This window comes from Protomyctophum parallelum (genome assembly GCF_964188405.1).
Source record: "Protomyctophum parallelum genome assembly, chromosome: 12".
Classification (NCBI taxonomy): Eukaryota; Metazoa; Chordata; class Actinopteri; order Myctophiformes; family Myctophidae; genus Protomyctophum; species Protomyctophum parallelum.
In genome coordinates, this window is record NC_139712.1 from 41,996,882 (window position 1) to 42,020,079 (window position 23,198).

Genomic DNA, 23,198 nt, shown 5'->3' on the forward strand with positions numbered 1-23,198 from the left:
ACACTGGTCAGAACATCATTGTGATGTCAGAACAGGCCAGCTCTGCTTTTGTGCTGGTTCTGGACAACTGGCTATCCGACGGACTCGACACCGGGCACGAGCGGTTTTCGAGTTACGTGGATTACAGACGTACATACTGTACACACGACACATACAGAGAGTTGGTGCATTTATAGATACTAGAGAGGTGCTTGTGGGGCCTCTACAGCGGTGCCCGTTGAGCACTAGCCTACTTGGAACCCACCCAGATATTATGTCTGTGTCCCTTTTATGCCCAACGTCAGAATGATGTCAGATTTCTGTATGTGTCTCTCTGACCCCCTTTCCACCGGTTGGTTCCCAATGGGAACCGGTTTCAGAGGACTTGAAGTGGACCACAAACATCTTAAAAAAGGCCCACCAGTGACTCTACTTCCTCAGGAGGCTGAGACAAGCTGGCCTCAATACCTCAGTGCAGGAGGCGTTCTACAGGTGTGTAGTGGAGAGTACTCTCACATTCTCCATCACCACCTGGTGTGGGAACTGCTCTGCTGCTGACAAGAAGGCACTGCAGAGGGTGGTGAAAAACGCCCAGATCATCACCCACAGCAGTCTCCCGTCCACACCAGCAGGTGCAAGAGCACTGCGGCTTGCATTATATGGAGGACCCCACTCACCCAGCCCATGAACTGTTTGCCCCACTCCCCTCGGGTAGGAGGCTGCGCTCCATCAAAGCCAGGACTGAAAGGCTCAAACGCAGCTTCTATCCGGTGACTGTCAGGCTACCAACCGGTGGAAAAGGGGCCTCTGTGTCCCTTATTGAGTTCTGTGTCAGCCTGCCATGCCCAAATATGGAGTGTTGGAATGTCAGAACAGGCCATCTTATGGAGTTCTGTGTCAGGCATGCCCAAATTTGGAGTGTTGTGAGGTCAGAACAGGCCAGCTCTGTGTCAGGCATGCCCAAATATGGAGTGTTGTGAGGTCAGAACAGGCCAGCTCCATATATGGACCAGATCCTGGGCAGAGGCCTTTTTGGGGCGGTTCTGGACAACCGTGGGTCCGACCAACTCGACACCAGGCACTACAATGAGTGGAACGCATGCGTTTTTGAAGTCGGTAGGGCTAACGGTTCTCGAGTTACATGGATTACAGACGTACAGACATACACACAGAGACTTGGTGCATTCATAGTTAAATTGAATATAGATAGATATTGTTGATATGATTCGCACCTCTTTTCCTTAGTAAATACTAGAGCGGTGCCCGTTGGAGCCTCCCTTAGTTGCAGATACCTGTAGAATTCATGTTTATCTAGCAGCTCGTACAATATTTATCACATAGTTAGATCTTTGAAACTCTCCAACTTCTCATCCTTAGTACACATTGCCTTCATTCCTTTATCGCTCCACTGCTTAAACCCCTTATCATATTCTGCAGGTTTAAATGAGCTATGAAAGGCCACCCATTTTAAAATCTTTATATCCTCTTTTAGCCTGTTAAATTCAACACTAATGTGGCACTCAATGAAACTATACCGTAATTATATAATTCTCTCTCTCTCTCTCTCTCTCTCTCTCTCTCTCTCTCTCTCACTCTCTCTCTCAGAAGACAGTCTTCACGAAGGCAGTAATGATAATGATGGCAGCATCTGTGGCAGTGAGGCCGCTTTCTACAGGCAGAGTGAAGGTAACACATGGTACTGTGTGTGTTGTGTTGTGTTGTGTTGTAACTTGTGTTGTGTTGTAACTTGTGTTGTGTTGTAACTTGTGTTGTGTTGTGTTGTGTTTGCGAATGCAATGAGCACTAACTATGAGACCCTGCAGATCATGTCTGTCTGTGTGTGTGTGTCTGTCCCGCTGTTACACCACCCGCCCGCCACCAGAGGGCGCAGCTGTATCACACAAAACACACACACGCACGCACGCACGCACGTATACACAATGAGCTTGCACACGATTAACATCAAAACCACAACTATAGCCCATTTTATGTAATGTACTGCACAAATAAAAAAGACAATCCCCTCCAACATTAAAGTTAACTAATTTGCATATGATTATGAGTTGTTTGTGCAATGATACAAATCTGCCATTTAGATTATGATGATGATCCTCAGAAGACTGAATGCAAACACAGGATGTGTCACTGATGGAGAGAAATCACACTATTACGGGATGGTGTTCGTTTTTTGGAATTGCAATTAGCATTTGGTTTAGAGCCATCAAATGGAAGTCTGCACATGTAACGTGTGTGTGTGTGTGTGTGTGTGTGTGTGTGTGTGTGCGTGTGTGTGTGTGTGTGTGTGTGTGTGTGTGTGTGTGTGTGTGTGTGTGTGTGTGTGTGTGTGTGTGTGTGTGTGTGTGTGTGTGTGTGTGTGTGTGTGTGTGTGTGTGTGTGTGTGTGTGTGTGTGTGTGTGTGCGTGTATGCACGTGTGTGCGATCTTAGGACACAGCATGGCAGAGACGCTCACAGTTGCACTGCGGGTGGCTGAGGAGGCCATAGAGGAAGCCATCGCCAAAGCGGAGGAGTTCAGTGACAGCTTGGTGAGACAAACATTCATTGTACATGATGATGATTTTGTTTTCATTGTTTTGTCCCACTTTCAATGTGGCAATGTACGTGTATGTTTTCTCATGCGAATGAAGGCCCTTTGAATTGAATGGAATCTAATTGAATTGGGGTGCCGACATTGGAACGGTTAAGGTGTAAAACCACATAATGCCCTGTTTCCTGACAGTCCTGGGTTCGATTCCAGAGCCTGATGGACTCATTCTTACACCCCCCCCCCTCCTCTGTCACCCATGCTTCATTTATGCTCTGTATAGTACACCAGTGTCGTGCGGCAAAAACAGCCGATACACAAGCCCACAGAAAAAAATAATTTATGTTCAAAGCTCCTTGTGACTGGAACAATCTACCTGTCCATATTCGTTCAATAACATCTTTTCATTTGTTTAAAACTGTGCTGTCCTCTCATCTGGAGACTACTGTACCTGTTCATGTTTTCACTAATCATCACTATAGCAGATCTATGATGCAATGATCCATGTGTTATGTCTACGTTATGTCCATGTTATGTGAAATGTTGTCTTGTTGCAGTTTTTGTTTTTTTGTTTTGTTGTTTGTTTCTTGTTTATCTAAGAATTGTATTGTTTTGTCTTGTTTTGTTTTGTCTGGTTGAATTGTTTGTAAAAAATTGTCTTTACGTATGAAGTGTATTGTGTGAATTGCCCTTTGACCCCCTTGAAAACGAGATGGTTCATCTCAAGGGATTGTTCCAAATAAAGACATTTCAGACACGCTTTAGCTATTGAAAAATAGCAGATCTACCGAGTGGCGCGCTACAAGCTTGTAGGTCTGCTATTTTTGAAAAATCGAAGAACGTCTGACATTTTTAGAATCTGATCTCAGGTCAGAATGGGTTAATCAGACCAGTGTGTGTCCAGTGGAAACCTCGTATGAATCTGATCTCAGGTCAGAATGGGTTAACATGAAGCATTTGTTGGGCTTAACTCTCCTCTTTCATGGTCTTCATATCAGTGAGATGCAGCCGTGGTTTTCTCATTGAAACTCAAGCCAAAAGCCTCTTGGTAATTCACAGCCACTTTGAGAAAGCTTTGACGTGTGTGTGTGACTGTGACTGTGACTGTGACTGTGTGTGTGTGTGTGTGTGTGTGTGTGTGTGTGTGTGTGTGTGTGTGTGTGTGTGTGTGTGTGTGTGTGTGTGTGTGTGTGTGCACGTGCAGGAGAAGCAGAATGAGGCTCGGTATCTACGGGACCACAAAGAAGAGCTTATAGAGGAACTCGCCACAACCATTGTGCAAAAGGTAGGCTGTGTTTCTTTTATTCATTTCATATTCACTTGTCAAGTTACATTTCAACATAACAGGAAAAGGCAAAAGGCATACATGAGGTAATTTGACATGATGGCAAAATGGCCGCAGTGTGAACATGGATCAATGTATGTATGTCTTTCAGATCATCCAGAGGAGGAAGCGTTCTGAGATGCAGACAGAGTATGAGTTGGTCTGGCCCCTGCATCAGTCTCTGAGTCAACCTGCCAACCTGCCATCTCCCTCCCAGGAGTCCCAGCCTCACACTTCCTCCTCCCAGGGAGCCCAGGACCAGCTCAAGACCTCCTCCTCCACTCTGTGGGTCAGTATGTAGACCAGATATTTGTCACTGCACGTATATACTGTATATATTTGGTCAGCATGGAGCGTTGGGGGGGGGGGGGGGGGGGGGGAGCTACTCACTGGCAGGAGAGCCTGTAGGGTAGAAACACACAGAAGAATGTGGGAGGAATTAATTGGTATCTACTAGTCGGTAGATACCTCCGTGTTGATCACATTACTATAGAGATTATGTGTACCGATTTGCGTGATGTTTGGACAAAATCTGTAGGAGTAATATCAAATTGTTTTGTCAAAATTGGCCTCCTGGTGGCTCTTTAACAGGGCAATGTTGAAAAATGCAGACCAAAGGTTTTTCCTTGGCCTCTAGGGAGTGTGCGTGCAAAGACATTTTATATTTCTTTGCACGCACAGCCTCCTGGTGGCACTATAAGAGGCTGATGTGGGCCAGATGTTCTGCTTTGTCATCCAGCCCGTCGATCGGGGGGCAAAACATAGTCTCTCTCGGCCACGCCTTCGGCCTGGTGGAGACACAAGCATTAAGACTGGAAGCACGCATGCAGGTTGCATTTAAGTTCGAAAATCTAAACCTTTTCTGGATCAGGGCTGAGGGCCCACTTGAAAATTTCAAAAGCGTTCGCGGCCCACTCATCTGACCACTGAACACGGCAGCCGAACGGCTGCCGCCAACAAGTAACAGAGATACATGATCTAACAGAGCTTACTACAAGCTGAGCTGCGCTCCACCCGCTGTTTTCCTTTTCATTCTGCTCAGCTCCGCCTCCCCATATGTACGTAGGCCAGGCATTTTCCTTTCATGCTCTTGTGTGGATGACCCAAATTTCAGGAACTACAAACAGCCAACGGCACATACACTCATGCACACACGCGTGCACACACACACACACACCAACGCGCACGCTGCGCGCACACACACACACACACACACACACACACACACACACACACACACACACACACACACACACACACACACACAGTACACCCATGAGGCTGACACACCAGCTCGTGTAATTGCCTGGTTGAATCTTTGTGTACAGTATGTGTGCTATTTTCCATCAACATTTATTTTTGTGTTAACAGTTGTAATTAAAACAACACAACCGGGAGTACAAGGGTTAGGGTCAGGGCCGGATTAACACCTCTGAGGGCCCCTGGCACTGAAGCTCGAAGGGCCCCACTTCACGCGCACCCAAAAATGTTGCTGTTTTGTAGCCGTTTGGGCCAGTTTTTTGACGTTATATTGGCCTATTTCCGGTCGCCGGGCCAGTCCAATCTTCTACATAGACGTCTTGTCCGGAAGTTGGACAGAAATGCATTGGACTCAGGCAACAGCCCAGCTTTAATTATCTTAAATCCCTTTATTTTAGATTGTATTTTAGTAATAGTACAACATAAACATTACAGAGACTTTAGTTGAAAACTATGTATTTCAAACTCCAGCTTGTCCCCATTCAGGCTGCATGAACAGCGCTCGAGCGCTAAGTTTTCTGCCCCCTCAATGTCCTCACTCTGTCTTACTCTATGGCTCTGGTGCAGCCTAGATGTCCTAACTCTGTCTTACTCTATGGCTCTGGTGCAGCCTAGATGTCCTAACTCTGTCTTACTCTATGGCTCTGGTGCAGCCTGGATGATTGATTCACACAATTCAGGTTCATTGTCACATCACGAAACAAAACAAAGCGAGCTCCATCGTGTTTTGCTATTTCCAAAAAGAAGATAAGAAGAAAGGAAGGAGAGAGAGACAGGGAGCAAGAAAAACATTAATATAATTATGTTATGTTATACATATGTTATACATAAACATGTTATATATGTTTTTTTGTATAGATAACGTACACACATATACAGCAGCTGTAGCATATCCACCCGGTATAGTATGTATGAGTTGCATCAACATAGCAGCAAGTACAGTATATACTGTACATAGACATTATGGTGCAAAAGAAATGGAAGCACATTGTACACAAGACGAAGGTGCAAAGAGCACATTGTCAGATTCCATCATTCATGAACGCGCGCACACACACACACACACACACACACACACACACACACACACACACACACACACACACACACACACACACACACACACACACACACACACACACACACACACACAGTGATTACAATAGCATGACTTCCGTTGCTGTGAGCATGGTAATTAACGTTTCATATTAGCTGTTATTGTGTTGCCATTAATAACAGAGAGAACAATTAGCGAGCTGTGTGTTCATAATGGGGCACTTTAAGCTTCAGATTTACACCCAGTGTTTAAGGCCGTGGCTTTCTGTCAAGATAATATTCTATAATAGGATTTAAGCCTCTCACAGATTAATGGTTCTTTATTAAGTGCAAATTGTGAATTTGGGGGAACTTAACGTTCTTACCTGCCAAACATGAAAGAAACTACTACTGCTCTGGCAAAGAGCTCGAGGGAGGGAGGGAGGGGGGGGGGGAGGGGAGGGGGGGAGAGAGAGAGAGAGAGAGAGAGAGAGAGAGAGAGAGAGAGAGAGAGAGAGAGAGAGAGAGAGAGAGAGAGAGAGAGAGAGAGAGAGAGAGAGAGAGAGAGAGAGAGAGAGAGAGAGAGAGAGAGAGAGAGAGAGAGAGAGAGAGAGAGAGAGAGAGAGAGAGAGAGAGAGAGAGAGAGAGAGAGAGAGAGAGAGAGAGATTGATTACAATTCATTCTGGTTCCTCAGACATTGTAGCGGCAATAAACTATAACAAAGAAATAAAATAATAATAATGAGAGAATAGCAGCAATGGTAAGACGGACAGGATAACAGTTTGTATAATGGTCCTGTACTGCACTTGGGGGGCTTATAAATATCTATGTGCATGTATCTCTATAGGTTTGTAAAAGCTGTCCCAGTATCAGTGGCTTGGAGGTCCCTGGCATAAAATATTTTCAGATGTTGGTCTGCGGCCAAATAAGTATTAATTTGGGGGTCCTTGACACCAGTGTTGTTTTTGCAGCAAATTTCTATTTTAGTTTAGTCATAGTCTTTGAACTGAAACTTCATTTAGTTTTAGTCACATTTTAGTCACCTGGAAATGTCTTAGTGTTAGTCTAGTTTTAGTCGACTAAATGTCATAAGATTTTAGTCGACTAAATCTACAGTTGATTTAGTCGACTAAAATGTATTTTGGTGGGTCTTGATGCCGTCTTAATGAGTGTTTTTACACTTGCTGAAAATATATAATATTTTCAGCATGCAACCAAGTGTAAAATGACTTATACTGGATCTCTTGTCCACTAGTCCCTTCCTAACATTTTAGTCTAGTTTTTATTTGTCGACGAAATTGTCAGTATATTTAGTCTTAGTTTTAGTCATCGTAGCTTAGTTTTCATTTAGTTTCCATTTGTTTTTGTCAGTGAAAATAGGTAGTCGACGAACATTTTTCGTCTTAGTTTTAGTCGACGAAAACAACACTGCTTGACACTAAAACGTTTTGAGAACCACTGCGTTAAAAATTAAAATAAAAATGTATTCACACACACAAAGTCATGGATGCCGGCCGGCTTCAACGTCCCACAATGCCTGTGGACCAACGTGTCAGATAATATTTGTTGGTAAATGTTAGTACATTAGTTGTTGGTGTACTACCAGAGGCTTTGCCTTCACAGTGCATGTACAGTTCACACAGTGACAGCGTCAATCACACAAAATTACACTTAACAAAAAACCTTCCAGCATCACCCATATGGAAAAAAAAAAGTAGAAGAAATATATATGTCGTCTGTGATAAAGATAGAATGCTTTCTCACTTTGGATGTGTGATAAAGACAGAATGCTTTCTCACTTTTCCTCTTGAGCCACACATGTTTAATTGTTTTTCATTTTCTGTTTGGCATAACCTCATTTCATTACCATAGCAGTATAAAATAAAATGCATTGGGAGGGACATGGGGGGACATTGGTGGTGACACTGGCAGGGGGGGCACTGGTTGGGGGGGCACTGGGGGGTTGTGTCACACTGGGGGGTTACTGGCTGGGGAGGACACTGGCTGCGGGCACTGGGGGGGAATCACACTGGGGGGGACACTGGCTGGGGGGGGGGCATCACACTGGGGAGGACACTGGCTGGGGTGGGGGCATCACACTGGGGAGGACACTGGCTGGGGGGGGGCATCACACTGGGGAGGACACTGGCTGGGGGGGGGCATCACACTGGGGAGGACACTGGCTGGGGGGGCATCACACTGGGGAGGACACTGGCTGGGGGGGCATCACACTGGGGAGGACACTGGCTGGGGGGGCATCACACTGGGGAGGACACTGGCTGGGGGGGGCATCACACTGGGGAGGACACTGGCTGGGGGGGCATCACACTGGGGAGGACACTGGCTGGGGGGGCATCACACTGGGGAGGACACTGGCTGGGGGGGGCATCACACTGGGGAGGACACTGGCTGGGGGGGCATCACACTGGGGAGGACACTGGCTGGGGGGGCATCACACTGGGGAGGACACTGGCTGGGGGGGCATCACACTGGGGAGGACACTGGCTGGGGCGGGCATCACACTGGGGAGGACACTGGCTGGGGGGGCATCACACTGGGGAGGACACTGGCTGGGGGGGCATCACACTGGGGAGGACACTGGCTGGGGGGGGCATCACACTGGGGAGGACACTGGCTGGGGGGGCATCACACTGGGGAGGACACTGGCTGGGGGGGCATCACACTGGGGAGGACACTGGCTGGGGGGGGCACCACACTGGGGAGGACACTGGCTGGGGGGGCATCACACTGGGGAGGACACTGGCTGGGGGGGCATCACACTGGGGAGGACACTGGCTGGGGGGGGCACCACACTGGGGAGGACACTGGCTGGGGGGCATCACACTGGGGAGGACACTGGCTGGGGGGGCATCACACTGGGGAGGACACTGGCTGGGGGGGCATCACACTGGGGAGGACACTGGCTGGGGGGGGCACCACACTGGGGAGGACACTGGCTGGGGGGCACCACACTGGGGAGGACACTGGCTGGGGGGGCATCACACTGGGGAGGACACTGGCTGGGGGGGCATCACACTGGGGAGGACACTGGCTGGGGGGGCATCACACTGGGGGGGGGACTGGCTGGGGGGGGCAGTGGGTGGGGGGGACACTGGCTGGGGGGGCATCACACTGGGGGGACACTGGCTGGGGGGGCATCACACTGGGGGGGGGACTGGCTGGGGGGGCAGTGGGTGGGGGGGACACTGGCTGGGGGGGCATCACACTGGGAGGACACTGGCTGGGGGGGCATCACACTGGGGGGGGGACTGGCTGGGGGGGCAGTGGGTGGGGGGGACACTGGCTGGGGGGGCATCACACTGGGGGGACACTGGCTGGGGGGGCACTGGGTGGGGGGTGTCACACTGGGGGGTCACTGGCTGGGGAGGACACTGGCTGGGGGGGCACTGGCTGGGGGGGACACTGGGTGGGGGGTGTCACACTGGGGGGTCACTGGCTGGGGAGGACACTGGCTGGGGGGGCACTGGCTGGGGGGGACACTGGGTGGGGGGATCTTAAATAATGTAGGAGTCATAAAATGTAAAAGGGAATACAACTCATTATTTTGTCATCTCATGTTATTTCATTGTAGGTTTTGTTTAATTTGGATGTCTCTGTGACATACATGGCCTGTATTGTATGGTTTCTATACAATATCCTATCAGATTTTGGTTTCACTGATGTTTGCCCAAATCTACAAGTTTGACAACACACAATTACTAAGGATTTTGTATGTGGATTCACTGCAGTAATTATTTATAAGTTCATATATATTTCAATTTATACTAATTTACTAAGAATATTGTATGTGGATTAACGTCACATATAGTTCTTATAAGTTACAAAATTATATAGGTTTCACTTTACAAAAACTTACTATGGCTCTTATATGTGCTTTGACTGTTATATATAGTTCCTATAAATGACAAAATTATATAAGTTTCACTTTACAAAAAAATACTATGGATCTTATATCTGCTTTGACTGTCATATATATTAACTACAAGTTTCATGTAAAACATATACAAATGTAGTTATTTTTTTTCCATATGGGGCATGCCATCGTCGCTGTCCAAAACACTTAATTCTCAGACAATGAAAAAGATAATCCGTGTTCCAATGGATCCACTCCATTGGAACACGGATTCAGTTGATACTTTTCATTGGTTCAATATTTATAACCCACAGTTCAAGGTTTCTTGCACACACGCACGCACACACGCACAAGATGCTTTCCTGCAAGCCCAGTTAGTTGGATTCCAGCACCCCCTGCTGGTGAGATGAGTGAAGTAGTAAATTTTTGTCCATGCAGGATGCAGCACTGTTATCTCAGTGCAAGTAACAACTAATACTGTACTTTTCAGATATTTTACCTGAGTAGGTACATTTTTCAATTCTCAGAGCAAAATTATTCTACTTTTTACTCCACTACAATTACTTGAAAACTTTAGGTACACTGGGTTTCTTTGTATAGATCTAGATTATTATTACAAAACATAGGCTACATTAACCAATTAAGACGATTTTCTTTAAGCACAATGTGAACATAAATAAAACTTCTCAAATGTGCGTATGTGTTTCTACACTGCAGCGCTCCCGTTCCGCCTTCTCCCTCACCAGTGACGACTCCCCGGAGAAAGGCCCAGGGGAGGCGGGTGCTGTTGCGCTTGGGAGCTTCCAGGAATACGCGTCTCTGAAGAGGGAGCCCAAGGCTGCCTCTCTGCCCAGCTGGAAGAGCATGGACCGCCTGGACAACTCCAGTAAGAACCCCGCAATGCTGAGGCACTGCATTCACTGACCTCACTGCTGAGGCCCTGCGCACTGCATTCACTGACCTCACTGCTGAGGCCCTGCGCACTGCATTCACTGACCTCACTGCTGAGGTCCCTTTGCACTGCATTCACTGACCTCAATGCTGAGGCCCTGCGCACTGCATTCACTGACCTCACTGCTGAGGTCCTGCGCACTGCATTCACTGACCTCACTGCTGAGGTCCCTTTGCACTGCATTCACTGACCTCAATGCTGAGGCCCTGCGCACTGCATTCACTGACCTCACTGCTGAGGCCCTGCGCACTGCATTCACTGACCTCAATGCTGAGGCCCTGCGCACTGCATTCACTGACCTCACTGCTGAGGTCCCTTTGCACTGCATTCACTGACCTCAATGCTGAGGCACTGCATTCACTGACCTCACTGCTGAGGCCCTGCGCACTGCATTCACTGACCTCACTGCTGAGGCCCTGCGCACTGCATTCACTGACCTCACTGCTGAGGTCCCTTTGCACTGCATTCACTGACCTCAATGCTGAGGCCCTGCACACTGCATTCACTGACCTCACTGCTGAGGCCCTGCGCACTGCATTCACTGACCTCACTGCTGAGGCCCTGCGCACTGCATTCACTGACCACACTGCTGAGGCCCCTTTGCACTGCATTCACTGACCTCACTGCTGAGGCCCTGCGCACTGCATTCACTGACCTCACTGCTGAGGCCCTGCGCACTGCATTCACTGACCTCAATGCTGAGGCCCTGCGCACTGCATTCACTGACCTCACTGCTGAGGCCCTGCGCACTGAATTCACTGACCTCACTGCTGAGGCCCTGCGCACTGCATTCACTGACCTCACTGCTGAGGCCCTGCGCACTGCATTCACTGACCTCAATGCTGAGGCCCTGCGCACTGCATTCACTGACCTCACTGCTGAGGCCCTGCGCACTGCATTCACTGACCTCACTGCTGAGGCCCTGCGCACTGCATTCACTGACCTCACTGCTGAGGCCCTGCGCACTGCATTCACTGACCTCACTGCTGAGGCCCTGCGCACTGCATTCACTGACCTCACTGCTGAGGCCCTGCGCACTGAATTCACTGACCTCACTGTTGAGGCCCTGCGCACTGCATTCACTGACCTCACTGCTGAGGCCCTGCACTGTATTCACTGATGGTGAAATAGAAGATCTACACATTCACAACGTGATGCGATTCATTGTGAGCTTGTAAATCTGCTATTTTCATTACTTTTTGCATTTGTTTTACACTTTTGAAAATCTTCCCAAATTAGGGATTGATTATTCATCGATTGTTTTATATATATATTTTATATATATATAATCGATTAAATCCATTTGTTTGATAAAATGTTGCAACTTATTTTCAACACACATGAATAGCTCTTTATAGAATTTAGAATTTAGTTAGACTAAGTCGTATTGTCTTTCATTTTTGTCCACTGTGTGCACTAGCTGTGCACTCAATATTTGGCTTTGCTTGCACAAAAGTGTATGCAACGTTCGGCTTTGTCATCCCTTCAATGCAAAATACAAAATGTCTGCAAATGATATGCAACAGTCACTGCTATATGGTGCCACAAGAAACCAGGTGCAAGAATATGTACTGTAGAAGATACAGTAACATTATGTATTGGGTGAAATCAAACAGGCTAATACTTAATACAAACAAAACTGTATGTACAAATTGTATGTACAATTACTCAAGTACTGTACATAAGTAAGGTACTTTAACTTTACTTCCAATTTTCAATACTTGAAAATATTTGTACTTTTTACTCCCCTCCTATTACTTGAAAACGTTAGTTACTAGTTCTTTCACAGATTTAGATAATTATGAAACGGACATTTACAACCTGTTTTATACATTGTCTATGTTTCTACGTTGCCCCAATGCGACAGATGATTTGTTATAATCCATTGTGACCCGCTCCCAGGCGCGTCCTCGGTGCTCCAGAGCCCGGATGGCAACTGGATCGCCCTGCCGAGCTCACAGCTCTCGCGGCCCAGCCTGCTGGCCAAGAGGAAGAGCCTGGCGTACAGCGTTCTGGAGAAGGAGTCCGGCGTCGTCTCCGCCTACGACGAGATGGGCTCCGACTCGGAAGGCGGCGATGACGAGGGCGGCTGGGTGGCGGCGCTGCGGCAGTTTCGCCGCAAGCTGTCCGACGAGACCTACTACACAGACTCACAGCATGACCCTGAGTGGACGTACACCCAGGTTGTAACCCTAACCCTCTCTTTTCAAGGCTTCGTGTTTGTTTAGATTTTATTAGTTTTCGTGTTAGTTTAGTATTGTGATATGGGGTAGTCTACATGCTCAGAAGAATAGGAAACATAGTCCAATATGTATGGTAGAGTAGAGTATGTTAATACAATATAACATACAATTGCGGTGGTTGTTTTTGGTCTCCCTGCTCTTCTATAGGGCATAGCAGTGTTTTCTGGCACAGCTGAAGAAACTAGCCATTCATTTTTCCCATAGAGATCAATGGGACCTCTGCTTGATTGTCTAAGTGACATTAATTAAAGCATGGATGGCTTTAAGCTCTAAAGCTTAAACGATATGGCCCTGGTATTGTTCCCATGCACTGACCTAGGCCCCCTGCAGCCTTGCGTGAAACCGGTTGTCTCAAGCCTTGGCGTAAAATTTGACAAAGCGCTCAAACTTGATAAACAGATAAATGCTGTGGTCAGATCCAGTTTTTACTTGCTGGCTAAAATCAAGTGTGTGCTCTCTTGAATGATTTTGAGTATGTTATCCATGCCTTTATCATCATGCGTTTGGACTACTGTAACAGAGTGTAACGCACTGTATGTTGGCTTAAACCAAGCCTCCATTGCTCGACTTCAGTTAGTCCAAAATGCCTTGGCGCGCCTCTTAACTGGAACTCGCAGGCGTGACCACATCATACCCATTCTGACTGCACTGGCTCCTCGTGCACTTTGGTTTGGCACCCTAGTATCAGACGGAACTTATTGAGGTGTATAATCCCCCATGGTCACTGCGGTCTGCGGGCCAGCTAAATCTTAAGGTCAAAAAGAAGACTCGCTTAAAGACCAGGGGGGGCCGAGCCTTTTCCGTCATAGCCCCCACATCATGGAATGGGTAACCACATCATGTTTGACATCTCCCATGTCAAACTGGCCCCCTCCATCAAGACTTTTGAATCCTGCCTAAAGACCCACCTTTATGCCTTGGCTTTTAACACCGTTAACTTTCTATGGTCCATGTTTTGTGTCTCTGTTTTTGTATTGTTTGTTCTGTGTGTTCTTGCTGTTGTTTTCTGTGCTTTAGCTACAGTGTATTTAGTTTTATTTTTCTGTACAGCACTTTGTGCCTGAGGAAGGTCCGGAGGGATCGAAACGTTGCTTCATTAAATAAGACAATAATCTTGTGCCGAGCAGATACACAGTGTGCGGGTGTACCTTATTGCTTTCATTTTGCACTTTGTAAAACTTAAGTTGTAAAATGTGCTTCATAAATAAAGTGGATTGGATTTGATTGGAATTATTTTAAGCCTAGAATAAAGCCATCCAGGATCCTGGTGATTCATGACCATAATACCTTAGATTCTGCGAAGAAGGAAAAAAAATGAATATTTAATTATAAATGTATACTATACTACATTTAATAAACATGCTTTGTTTTCAAAATATCAAAGGTTTTATGGTCATGATTCACCAGGATCCTGGATGGCTTGATTCTAGGCTTAAAATAATTGCTATAAATAAATATTTTTGTAAAAAAAAGAATTGTAAAGATTTTTCAGTGGTGCCAGAAAACCCTGCCGACTGCTATGCCCTATTGAGACATTTAGATCCTGTGTCTAGCTTGGACACCACCTTTGACACAACCCTGTTTCTGGTTTGAAACGAACATTGACCTGAAGGTCAAAATCCAGTTGCTCCCGTGAGCAAGCGGGCATGCTTTGTAAAATATTTCAGCTCTTGCACAGGAGACCTGCTGGTTTCAAATTCGGGGTAGAACGGGAAAGCTTTTTGTTAGTTTTCGTTATAACTCCTACTGTATAATAACTATTTATTTATTTATTTATTTTTCTACTTTTTATTGAATTTTAATCAAACATACATGTAAACGAAACGACTATGACAATTGACAATACATACAACAGAAACAAAACAAAACAAGACAATATACGTACAATACACACAAGGGGAGATATCTGCCTCTCTTCTCTATTGATGATCATAATACATAAGTACCTCAAACAGGTGCATCTGCTTCTACAGGTTAAACAGATTTAACTGAATTTAAAGAAAACCAGGTCTTATGGTAGAGACACGAGTAATCCATCTAAACCAGTTATCTGTGAAGACTTCAACTTGACCTTTAAAGCTGAATGTAATTCTCTCCATAATAACGTGTAATAACTCTTGATGCTCTACCCAGCACCTTCCGGTCACCTCTCCGTCGTCGGGTCAGTACACCAACACGGAGACCCTCAACTCGGACTCGGAGGCCTCGTCGTCGGTGGTGTCCTCCTCCTCCGCCGCGCGGCGCTGCAGGTCTCCCCACAACCTGCTGAAGAAGAGCGGGCCGACGGAGACCCACCTCCACCCCCAGCACCAGTCCCTCTACCACCACCACAACGTCCACCCAGACACACTGGACGTCAACTTTAACCCCAAGGTCTTTCGTCCCCACCTTCGCTACTGTTGACACTAACTGTTGCATTAACAATATATCTATTATAAAGTATTATATTAATATCATGTATGGTTCTATAATACTGTACCCCCCCCCAAATTAAAATTGACTGTAGTTGGCCGCAGACCAAAACATTTAATACAAGATTTGTGTTGTTAAAATGTTCCAATGTGTGATGTTTTGAAAATAGCACATCAGCTTTTATCAAACAGCCGATAGGGTATAGGTGATTCAACTGATTTTGATTTTTGATTTTGTCATATTAAGTCATTTTGCCGGGGAGCCCCTTTAAGGACCCTGGGGGTCCCCGCCCGGACCCTACTTTGGGAACCACTGAATTAAACGATAAAGTATTGCGACTCTTGTCCTAATTGTAAAGTGAAAGTGATATACATTCACCTTCAGGTGTTGGGAGACAGCAGCGAGGCAGAGGAGAGACACAATGAAGGTCATGTGCGAAGGTCACAGAGACGCAGGAAGAGCAGGAGGGGGTCGCCAGCAGAACAGGACAGGACTATAAGCCAGAGTCACACACAGCCCATCTATCCACTAGTACAGGTAACCTTATACTGTACCACACACAGCCCATCTATCCACTAGTACAGGTAACCTTATACTGTACCACACACAGCCCATCTATCTACACTACAGGTAACCTTATACTGTACCACACACAGCCCATCTATCCACTAGTACAGGTAACCTTATACTGTACCACACACAGCCCATCTATCCACTAGTACAGGTAACCTTATACTGTACCACACACAGCCCATCTATCTACACTACAGGTAACCTTATACTGTACCACACACAGCCCATCTATCTACACTACAGGTAACCTTATACTGTACCACACACAGCCCATCTATCTACACTACAGGTAACCTTATACTGTACCACACACAGCCCATCTATCCACTAGTACAGGTAACCTTATACTGTACCACACACAGCCCATCTATCTACACTACAGGTAACCTTATACTGTACCACACACAGCCCATCTATCCACTAGTACAGGTAACCTTATACTGTACCACACACAGCCCATCTATCTACACTACAGGTAACCTTATACTGTACCACACACAGCCCATCTAGCTACACTACAGGTAACCTTATACTGTACCACACACAGCCCATCTATCTACTAGTACAGGTAACCTTATACTGTACCACACACAGCCCATCTATCTACACTACAGGTAACCTTATACTGTACCACACACAGCCCATCTATCTACTAGTACAGGTAACCTTATACTGTACCACACACAGCCCATCTATCTACACTACAGGTAACCTTATACTGTACCACACACAGCCCATCTATCTACACTACAGGTAACCTTATACTGTACCACACACAGCCCATCTATCCACACTACAGGTAACCTTATACTGTACCACACACAGCCCATCTATCTACACTACAGGTAACCTTATACTGTACCACACACAGCCCATCTATCTACTAGTACAGGTAACCTTATACTGTACCACACACAGCCCATCTATCTACTAGTACAGGTAACCTTATACTGTACCACACACAGCCCATCTATCTACACTACAGGTAACCTTATACTGTACCACACACAGCCCATCTATCTACACTACAGGTAACCTTATACTGTACCACACACAGCCCATCTATCCACTAGTACAGGTAACCTTATACTGTACCACACACAGCCCATCTATCTACACTACAGGTAACCTTATACTGTACCACACACAGCCCATCTATCTACACTACAGGTAACCTTATACTGTACCACACACAGCCCATCTATCCACTAGTACAGGTAACCTTATACTGTACCACACACAGCCCATCTATCCACTAGTACAGGTAACCTTATACTGTACCACACACAGCCCATCTATCCACTAGTACAGGTAACCTTATACTGTACCACACACAGCCCATCTATCCACTAGTACAGGTAACCTTATACTGTACCACACACAGCCCATCTATCCACTAGTACAGGTAACCTTATACTGTACCACACACAGCCCATCTATCCACTAGTACAGGTAACCTTATACTGTACCACACACAGCCCATCTATCTACACTACAGGTAAACTTACAGTATACTGTACCACATGCAGCCCATCTAGGTAAACTTATACTGTACCACATGCAGCCCATCTATCCACTACACTAGTACAGGTAAACTTATACAGTACACATTCAGTAGAATATATTTTCACCACTAGAGGGAAGCAACTCATCATCCTTCTGTTTTAGACTCAGTAAGCTCTCTCTCTCTCTCTCTCTCTCTCTCTCTCTCTCTCTCTCTCTCTCTCTCTCTCTCTCTCTCTCTCTATAGCACTGGATGCTTCCTCGTGTTGTTAGCAATTTTTAGAACTTTCTTCTTGCCGTATTCCTTAATTCTTCTGTTTCTGCTCTCCCTCTCTGTCTATCCATGACTGGCTGTCTCTCTCTCTCTGTATGTCTCTCTTATAGGAGGACAGTGACTTCCTGCTCGATGCGTTGCTGAAGAGGAGTTCTAGTGAGGAGCAGTCGGGTCCTGACAGCGTCCCGGATGTCCCCAATAAGCTAGCACTCACTGCTGTCCCGGACACTTCCACGTCCGACGCCATGACCCCTGAGGACCTGGGCACGGTGGCGCCTAACTCTGTGGCCCCCAGCCCCTCGGAGGGGGCCCCCAGCCCCTCGGAGGGGGTCCCCAGCCCTTCGGAAGGGGCCCCCTCCCTGACCCCCCCTGGTCCCTGCTACTCTCCCCCCAGGTTATTATAGGAGTTTATTATATATGTGAAGTGAGGGGAGCTCTTATCATCGTACATCATCCATTCATTGTCAATGGGAATTACATCTTTGTGTAGACGGCCTTCACTGCATGTCTTCCCCCCATCTCTCTCCCCATTTCCTGTCAGCCTACTGCCTGTCCCTCCATGAAAATGGTAATCAGGGGTGAAAGTCAACAAGCGTCGACATGTTACAGTGACACCAGTGCTTAAAACTGGTACAGCTAAAAAATATTGGAACATAAGATTTCATATCCACCCAAAACACCCAAAGAAAGAACACACAATACAATTTCAGTTAGTTCTTGTTTTGCTTTCTTTTTTTTTCCTTCCAATTGAGCTTATTTCATTAGTTTTGCCATACCAGCTCAGTGGCCTTGTGGTTAGAGTGTCCGCCCTGAGACTGGGAGGTCGGGGTTCGATCCCCGGCCGCGTCATACCAAAGACTCTAAAAATGGGACCCAGTGCCTCCCTGCTTGACACTCAGCATCAAAGGTTGGATTAGGGGTAAGTCCCTGCGACATACTAGCGTCATGTCCAGGGGGTGTACTTCAAGCTGCCTCACGCTACAGAAACAGGAGATAGGCTCCTGCCCTATGGGCCTCATGGCTCGGCAGGGCTACTTACTTATAAACTAATAAACTAACTAACTTACTAACTAATAAACCATAATCTCCCCCACCAGCAGTCCAGGACCAGGGCACCCCCGGGAAGAAGAGCTCCACTCCAAACTCAGCCGCCTGGCCAGCCGGGCCAGCAGCCAGGACGAAGACAGTTCCTCTGAGGACGACAAACCCACACACAGGCTCAACGGCAGAGACAGAAGCCAGCTCGAGGCGGTCGGGAGACCGCGGGACAGGTCGAGCAGCAGGGAGGGACAAAGAAGCGGCGAAACGGCAGAGCAAGCAAGCGTGGAGGTCAGAGCGAGGGTGCAGAGGCTGGAGAGAGGAGGAGGAGGAGGAGGAGGAGGAGGAGGGAAGACCTCTGAGGAGGAGGCCAATGACAAGGTGGAGAAGCGAGGAGGCGAGGGGAGCAGGACAGAGGGAGGCAGGCAAAGCAAGAGACAACAGAAACGAGAAGTGGAGGAGGAGGGAGCAGAGCGGAGGGCACGGGGGGAGAGGAGGAGCGGCTCCAGCGCCAGTTCCCCTGCTGTTACCCCATCTCCTCTGGAGGGGGCGCTGTTGGACGTACAGGTGAGATATGTTAAATGTGAATGTCTGTCTTCACCAAATGTTTGGAGGCTAGTCTGTGTGTTGTCTTTGTCATCTCTTCTTCCCCCTGTGTCTTCTAACCCATCCTCACTGTGTCTCCTACTTCCTCTCTTATTCATGTGGCATTCAATGTCCTCTTTCTACTCTCTCTCTCTCTCTCTCTCTCTCTCTCTCTCTCTCTCTCTCTCTCTCTCTCTCTCTTGCATCTCTGCTGTCTACTCTGTCCTTGGATGCTTCCCTGTGGGGCTGTGTACGTACGTGTGTGTGCGTGTGCGTGTCAGAAGGGACAGAAGGACTTGGCACTACAACGGCGGCTTGAGTTGCTTAACTCTCTCTTACACCAGGTGAGAACCAGCAGCATCTCTGGGCAAGATGCTCTGTTTGAAGACTGACTTAAACACATCAAAACATTCACTCAGGCACACTCACTCTTCTACGCAATTTCCCCTGACACAGATAAACAACAGTGACACGACAGGAAGGAGGGGAAGATTTGTGGCGCTGTGGGTGGAGCAGTGTTACAGTACCTGACCACCACCGCGACGCATAGTCTACTGGTTCTAATCCAATGTGGTGCATCCGGCTTTGACCAGCGTCTTTACAAACACAATTGTGCATGCACGCACACACGATATGTTAAAGGGAGATTTCAATTTTTAAACCTTAAGACAGATGAGATGTGGATTGTTGCTTTTTAACCTTAAGACTAAGTGGATTGTTGCTCTCATATAGATAATGTACTTTTATGTTTTATACTTTTATTCCATAAAGCCTGTCGCCAGGCAACAAGGTATACGCCTTGTCCTGTTAAATAATCTCCCTATCTATAAAGGTCACACTCCAGTTTTTAATGAATTAGCTCCCTCACTAAAAAGCCCTATTCATTGGTAGTGCTGTCGCCTCACAGCTAGAAGGTCCTGGGTTCGATTCCCGCTGGGGACGCTGTGGGCACTGGCGGCGTGTTCCCTCCTCCGCGTCATCAGTGCCCATACCCGAGGCGGGGGTTGGCGATAGGGCCTTTCTGTGTGGAGTTTGCATGTTCTCCCCGTGTCCCCTAGGGTAGATACCCTCACAATAACATGCCGTAATCCTGGTCTCTAAAACGACCTCCCCCTGGCCAGCCGGGGCACCTGATGGAGGGGAAAGGAACTGGTCGGAATAACGTGTCCCTTCCACGCGCTACGTCCGGCCGGGGAAATTCCCTTCTGTCAGGTGAAAAGAAGCAGCTTGGACTCATCATGCATAGAAGGAGGCATGAGGTCAGTCCGCTGCCCCCCCAGGTTGGCAGAGGAAGTGTAGCGCCCAGGATTACATTAGATAATTGGCACTGGGTGAAAAGAAAACTGGGTTACAAAATCGTGGGATAAAAAAAAAAAAAAAAAAAAAAAAGCCCTATTCAGACACAGGAGTGTATACTGAGACTATTTGCCGTAGGATATTTGACTCCAGTTCGTCGACGGTCCTAATCACAAGGCCACACTCATTTTCATTAATAAGCCTAGCACATGAACAACCCATAACACACTAGATTCTAGTGTGTTATGGGTTGTTCATGTGCTAGGCTTATTAGTGAGGGAGCTAATTCATTAAAAACTGGAGTGTGACCTTTATAGATAGGGAGATTATTTAACAGGACAAGGCGTATACCTTGTTGCCTGGCGACCTTTTTGGCATTTGGCATTTGGCAGAGACAGAATCAAGTTGGCTACATAAAGGCAGGCAGCAAGCTACACACACACACACACACACACTACACACACTACACACACACACACACGTTTGAGCCAAGATGATTCAACCGGTAGTTGTAATTATACATGTTCACATGTTAACATGTCAAAGGCCAATGCTGACCTCTCTTACGGTACATGACACCTCTATGGCGGTGGTTTATTTCTGTCCGTTGTCACAGCTTCCATTGGAAACTAACATGATGGTAAATGATACTGCACTGTGTGTATAGTGCCTTCATCCAAAGCGCTTTGTCAATATATTGGGATATGCTAGACCGCTAGGCCAGCGGGCACCCCAATATTCCATCATTTTGGTCAAAAGAAGATCACATTGATGATAACTTTAATCGTATTCCATTGAGTTAAATATTCATGCCAGAAATGATAGAAACTCAATTTTGTGTCAGATTGTTGATTTGTCTCAAATCTGTGTTAGTTACACACCGATCCTTCACAGTAGTCAGATGGCGCTGGCTTTGCTCTTTGTAGTGTATTGAGAGCACCAGCTCTCAACAAGGACCCATTTCTCCATCGACATTGCCCTGTCAATAACGTTATCTCACAGTCCTCCTTTGCTTTTCACTTGTGTTTTTGTAACTCATGCGTGGTACTGGGAGACGGTGAAAGTACATGATGTCATAGCCATGATTCATGACTCTCGTATTCATACGAGAGTCATGACGCAACTTCACCCTGGTTTTTGCGAACGCTACATTTACAAAGAATTAAAATATATAAACATGTCCCACGGGTGTTAGTTAGTAGCAGCGCCAGCGATTAGAATTTCTGCATCCTGCGTTGTTTAATAAAAAGCATTTTTATCCAAGGTTATTTTGCCATTGGCTTTCAACTACGCGCCCCTATCGGTCGGGAGGAGGGTGGCACTCGGTGTGTTCGATATAGGTAGGCTGACCGCCCTGCCAATACAGACTAATAGCCTAGGCGAGTGCGCTCCCGGTGTGCAACTGTGGATTTCCCAAACGAACCCCGTTTGAAAAAAGTAGCCGGGGAGCTCGGACAAAAATGCTTTTTATTAAACGCGGGACGCAGCAATTCTAATCGCTGGCGCTGCTACTAACTAACACCCGTGGGACACTTTGTGAGTACTTTATATTTGAAATCTGAATGTTTATATATACGGAAATCTTGTAAATGCAGCGAGCGCAAAAAAAAGGGGAAAGTTACTGCATGACTGTCATGATAATCATCATGGCAGTCATGTTCCAGGGCTAATGATGTCACAGTGTGTAAGATTTTGGTCTTATCTTGTATTGTTTCATGTTTCATGAGAGTGGCAGCGTGCCAAAAGCCCCAGCCTTTTTGGACCATCAACAGCTAGCGTGGCTAGATGAGATGAGAGAGGATCAATGCATCGCCTGCTCTCAATGATCAAAGCTTCAGCTGATGATTAATACATTATTGAATCACGTCCATCTCTCTTTCCTACTCCCCCTGTTTTCATCTATTTAGAGTAGACATTTGTTTTCTGTCACCTTCACATGTTGTGCTCACAGTTCCACGAGCACAGATTATCCCCTTTCACATTAAAAATACACCAGTATACACTGCAAGCTTTTCTTTTCTTTTTTCTCTTTTTGTTTGTTTGGATGCATTTAACATTTCCGTTGGGCCTATAGCATGAAGTGGTGATGGTAAAGATTTTCTAGCAGCAAAAGATAATCATTCAGCTTTTAGATAAATATTCTGAGGCAGACGGGGCTACAGCAGCAGAAGAAACCCACTGGGTGCCACTCCTGCCAGCTAAGAACAGGAAAACTGAGTTTACAATTAGCACAGGCTTAAATTTAAGATAAGATTTAAAATAGAAGATTGGTAAACCCTTCCCTGGTCTCATAATTCTCTATTTCT

At 46.6% G+C, this 23,198-nt stretch overlaps 1 protein-coding gene across 1 annotated transcript in view; it reads left to right on the forward strand.

Annotated features, from left to right (window-relative positions):
* Nucleotides 1–23,198, forward strand: part of myripb (myosin VIIA and Rab interacting protein b) — a gene marked incomplete at its 5' end in the record, with an annotated part of 181,460 nt that overhangs the window by 152,006 nt on the left and 6,256 nt on the right. The window contains 12 exons of the mRNA XM_083777794.1: nt 1,585–1,665; nt 2,426–2,523; nt 3,727–3,807; nt 3,959–4,135; nt 10,734–10,902; nt 12,871–13,151; nt 15,345–15,584; nt 16,008–16,160; nt 18,084–18,257; nt 18,300–18,367; nt 19,071–19,578; nt 19,878–19,940. Of these exons, the coding sequence (XP_083633920.1) occupies nt 1,585–1,665; nt 2,426–2,523; nt 3,727–3,807; nt 3,959–4,135; nt 10,734–10,902; nt 12,871–13,151; nt 15,345–15,584; nt 16,008–16,160; nt 18,084–18,257; nt 18,300–18,367; nt 19,071–19,578; nt 19,878–19,940 (2,093 nt within the window). The remainder of the gene's footprint in view (nt 1–1,584; nt 1,666–2,425; nt 2,524–3,726; nt 3,808–3,958; nt 4,136–10,733; nt 10,903–12,870; nt 13,152–15,344; nt 15,585–16,007; nt 16,161–18,083; nt 18,258–18,299; nt 18,368–19,070; nt 19,579–19,877; nt 19,941–23,198) is intronic.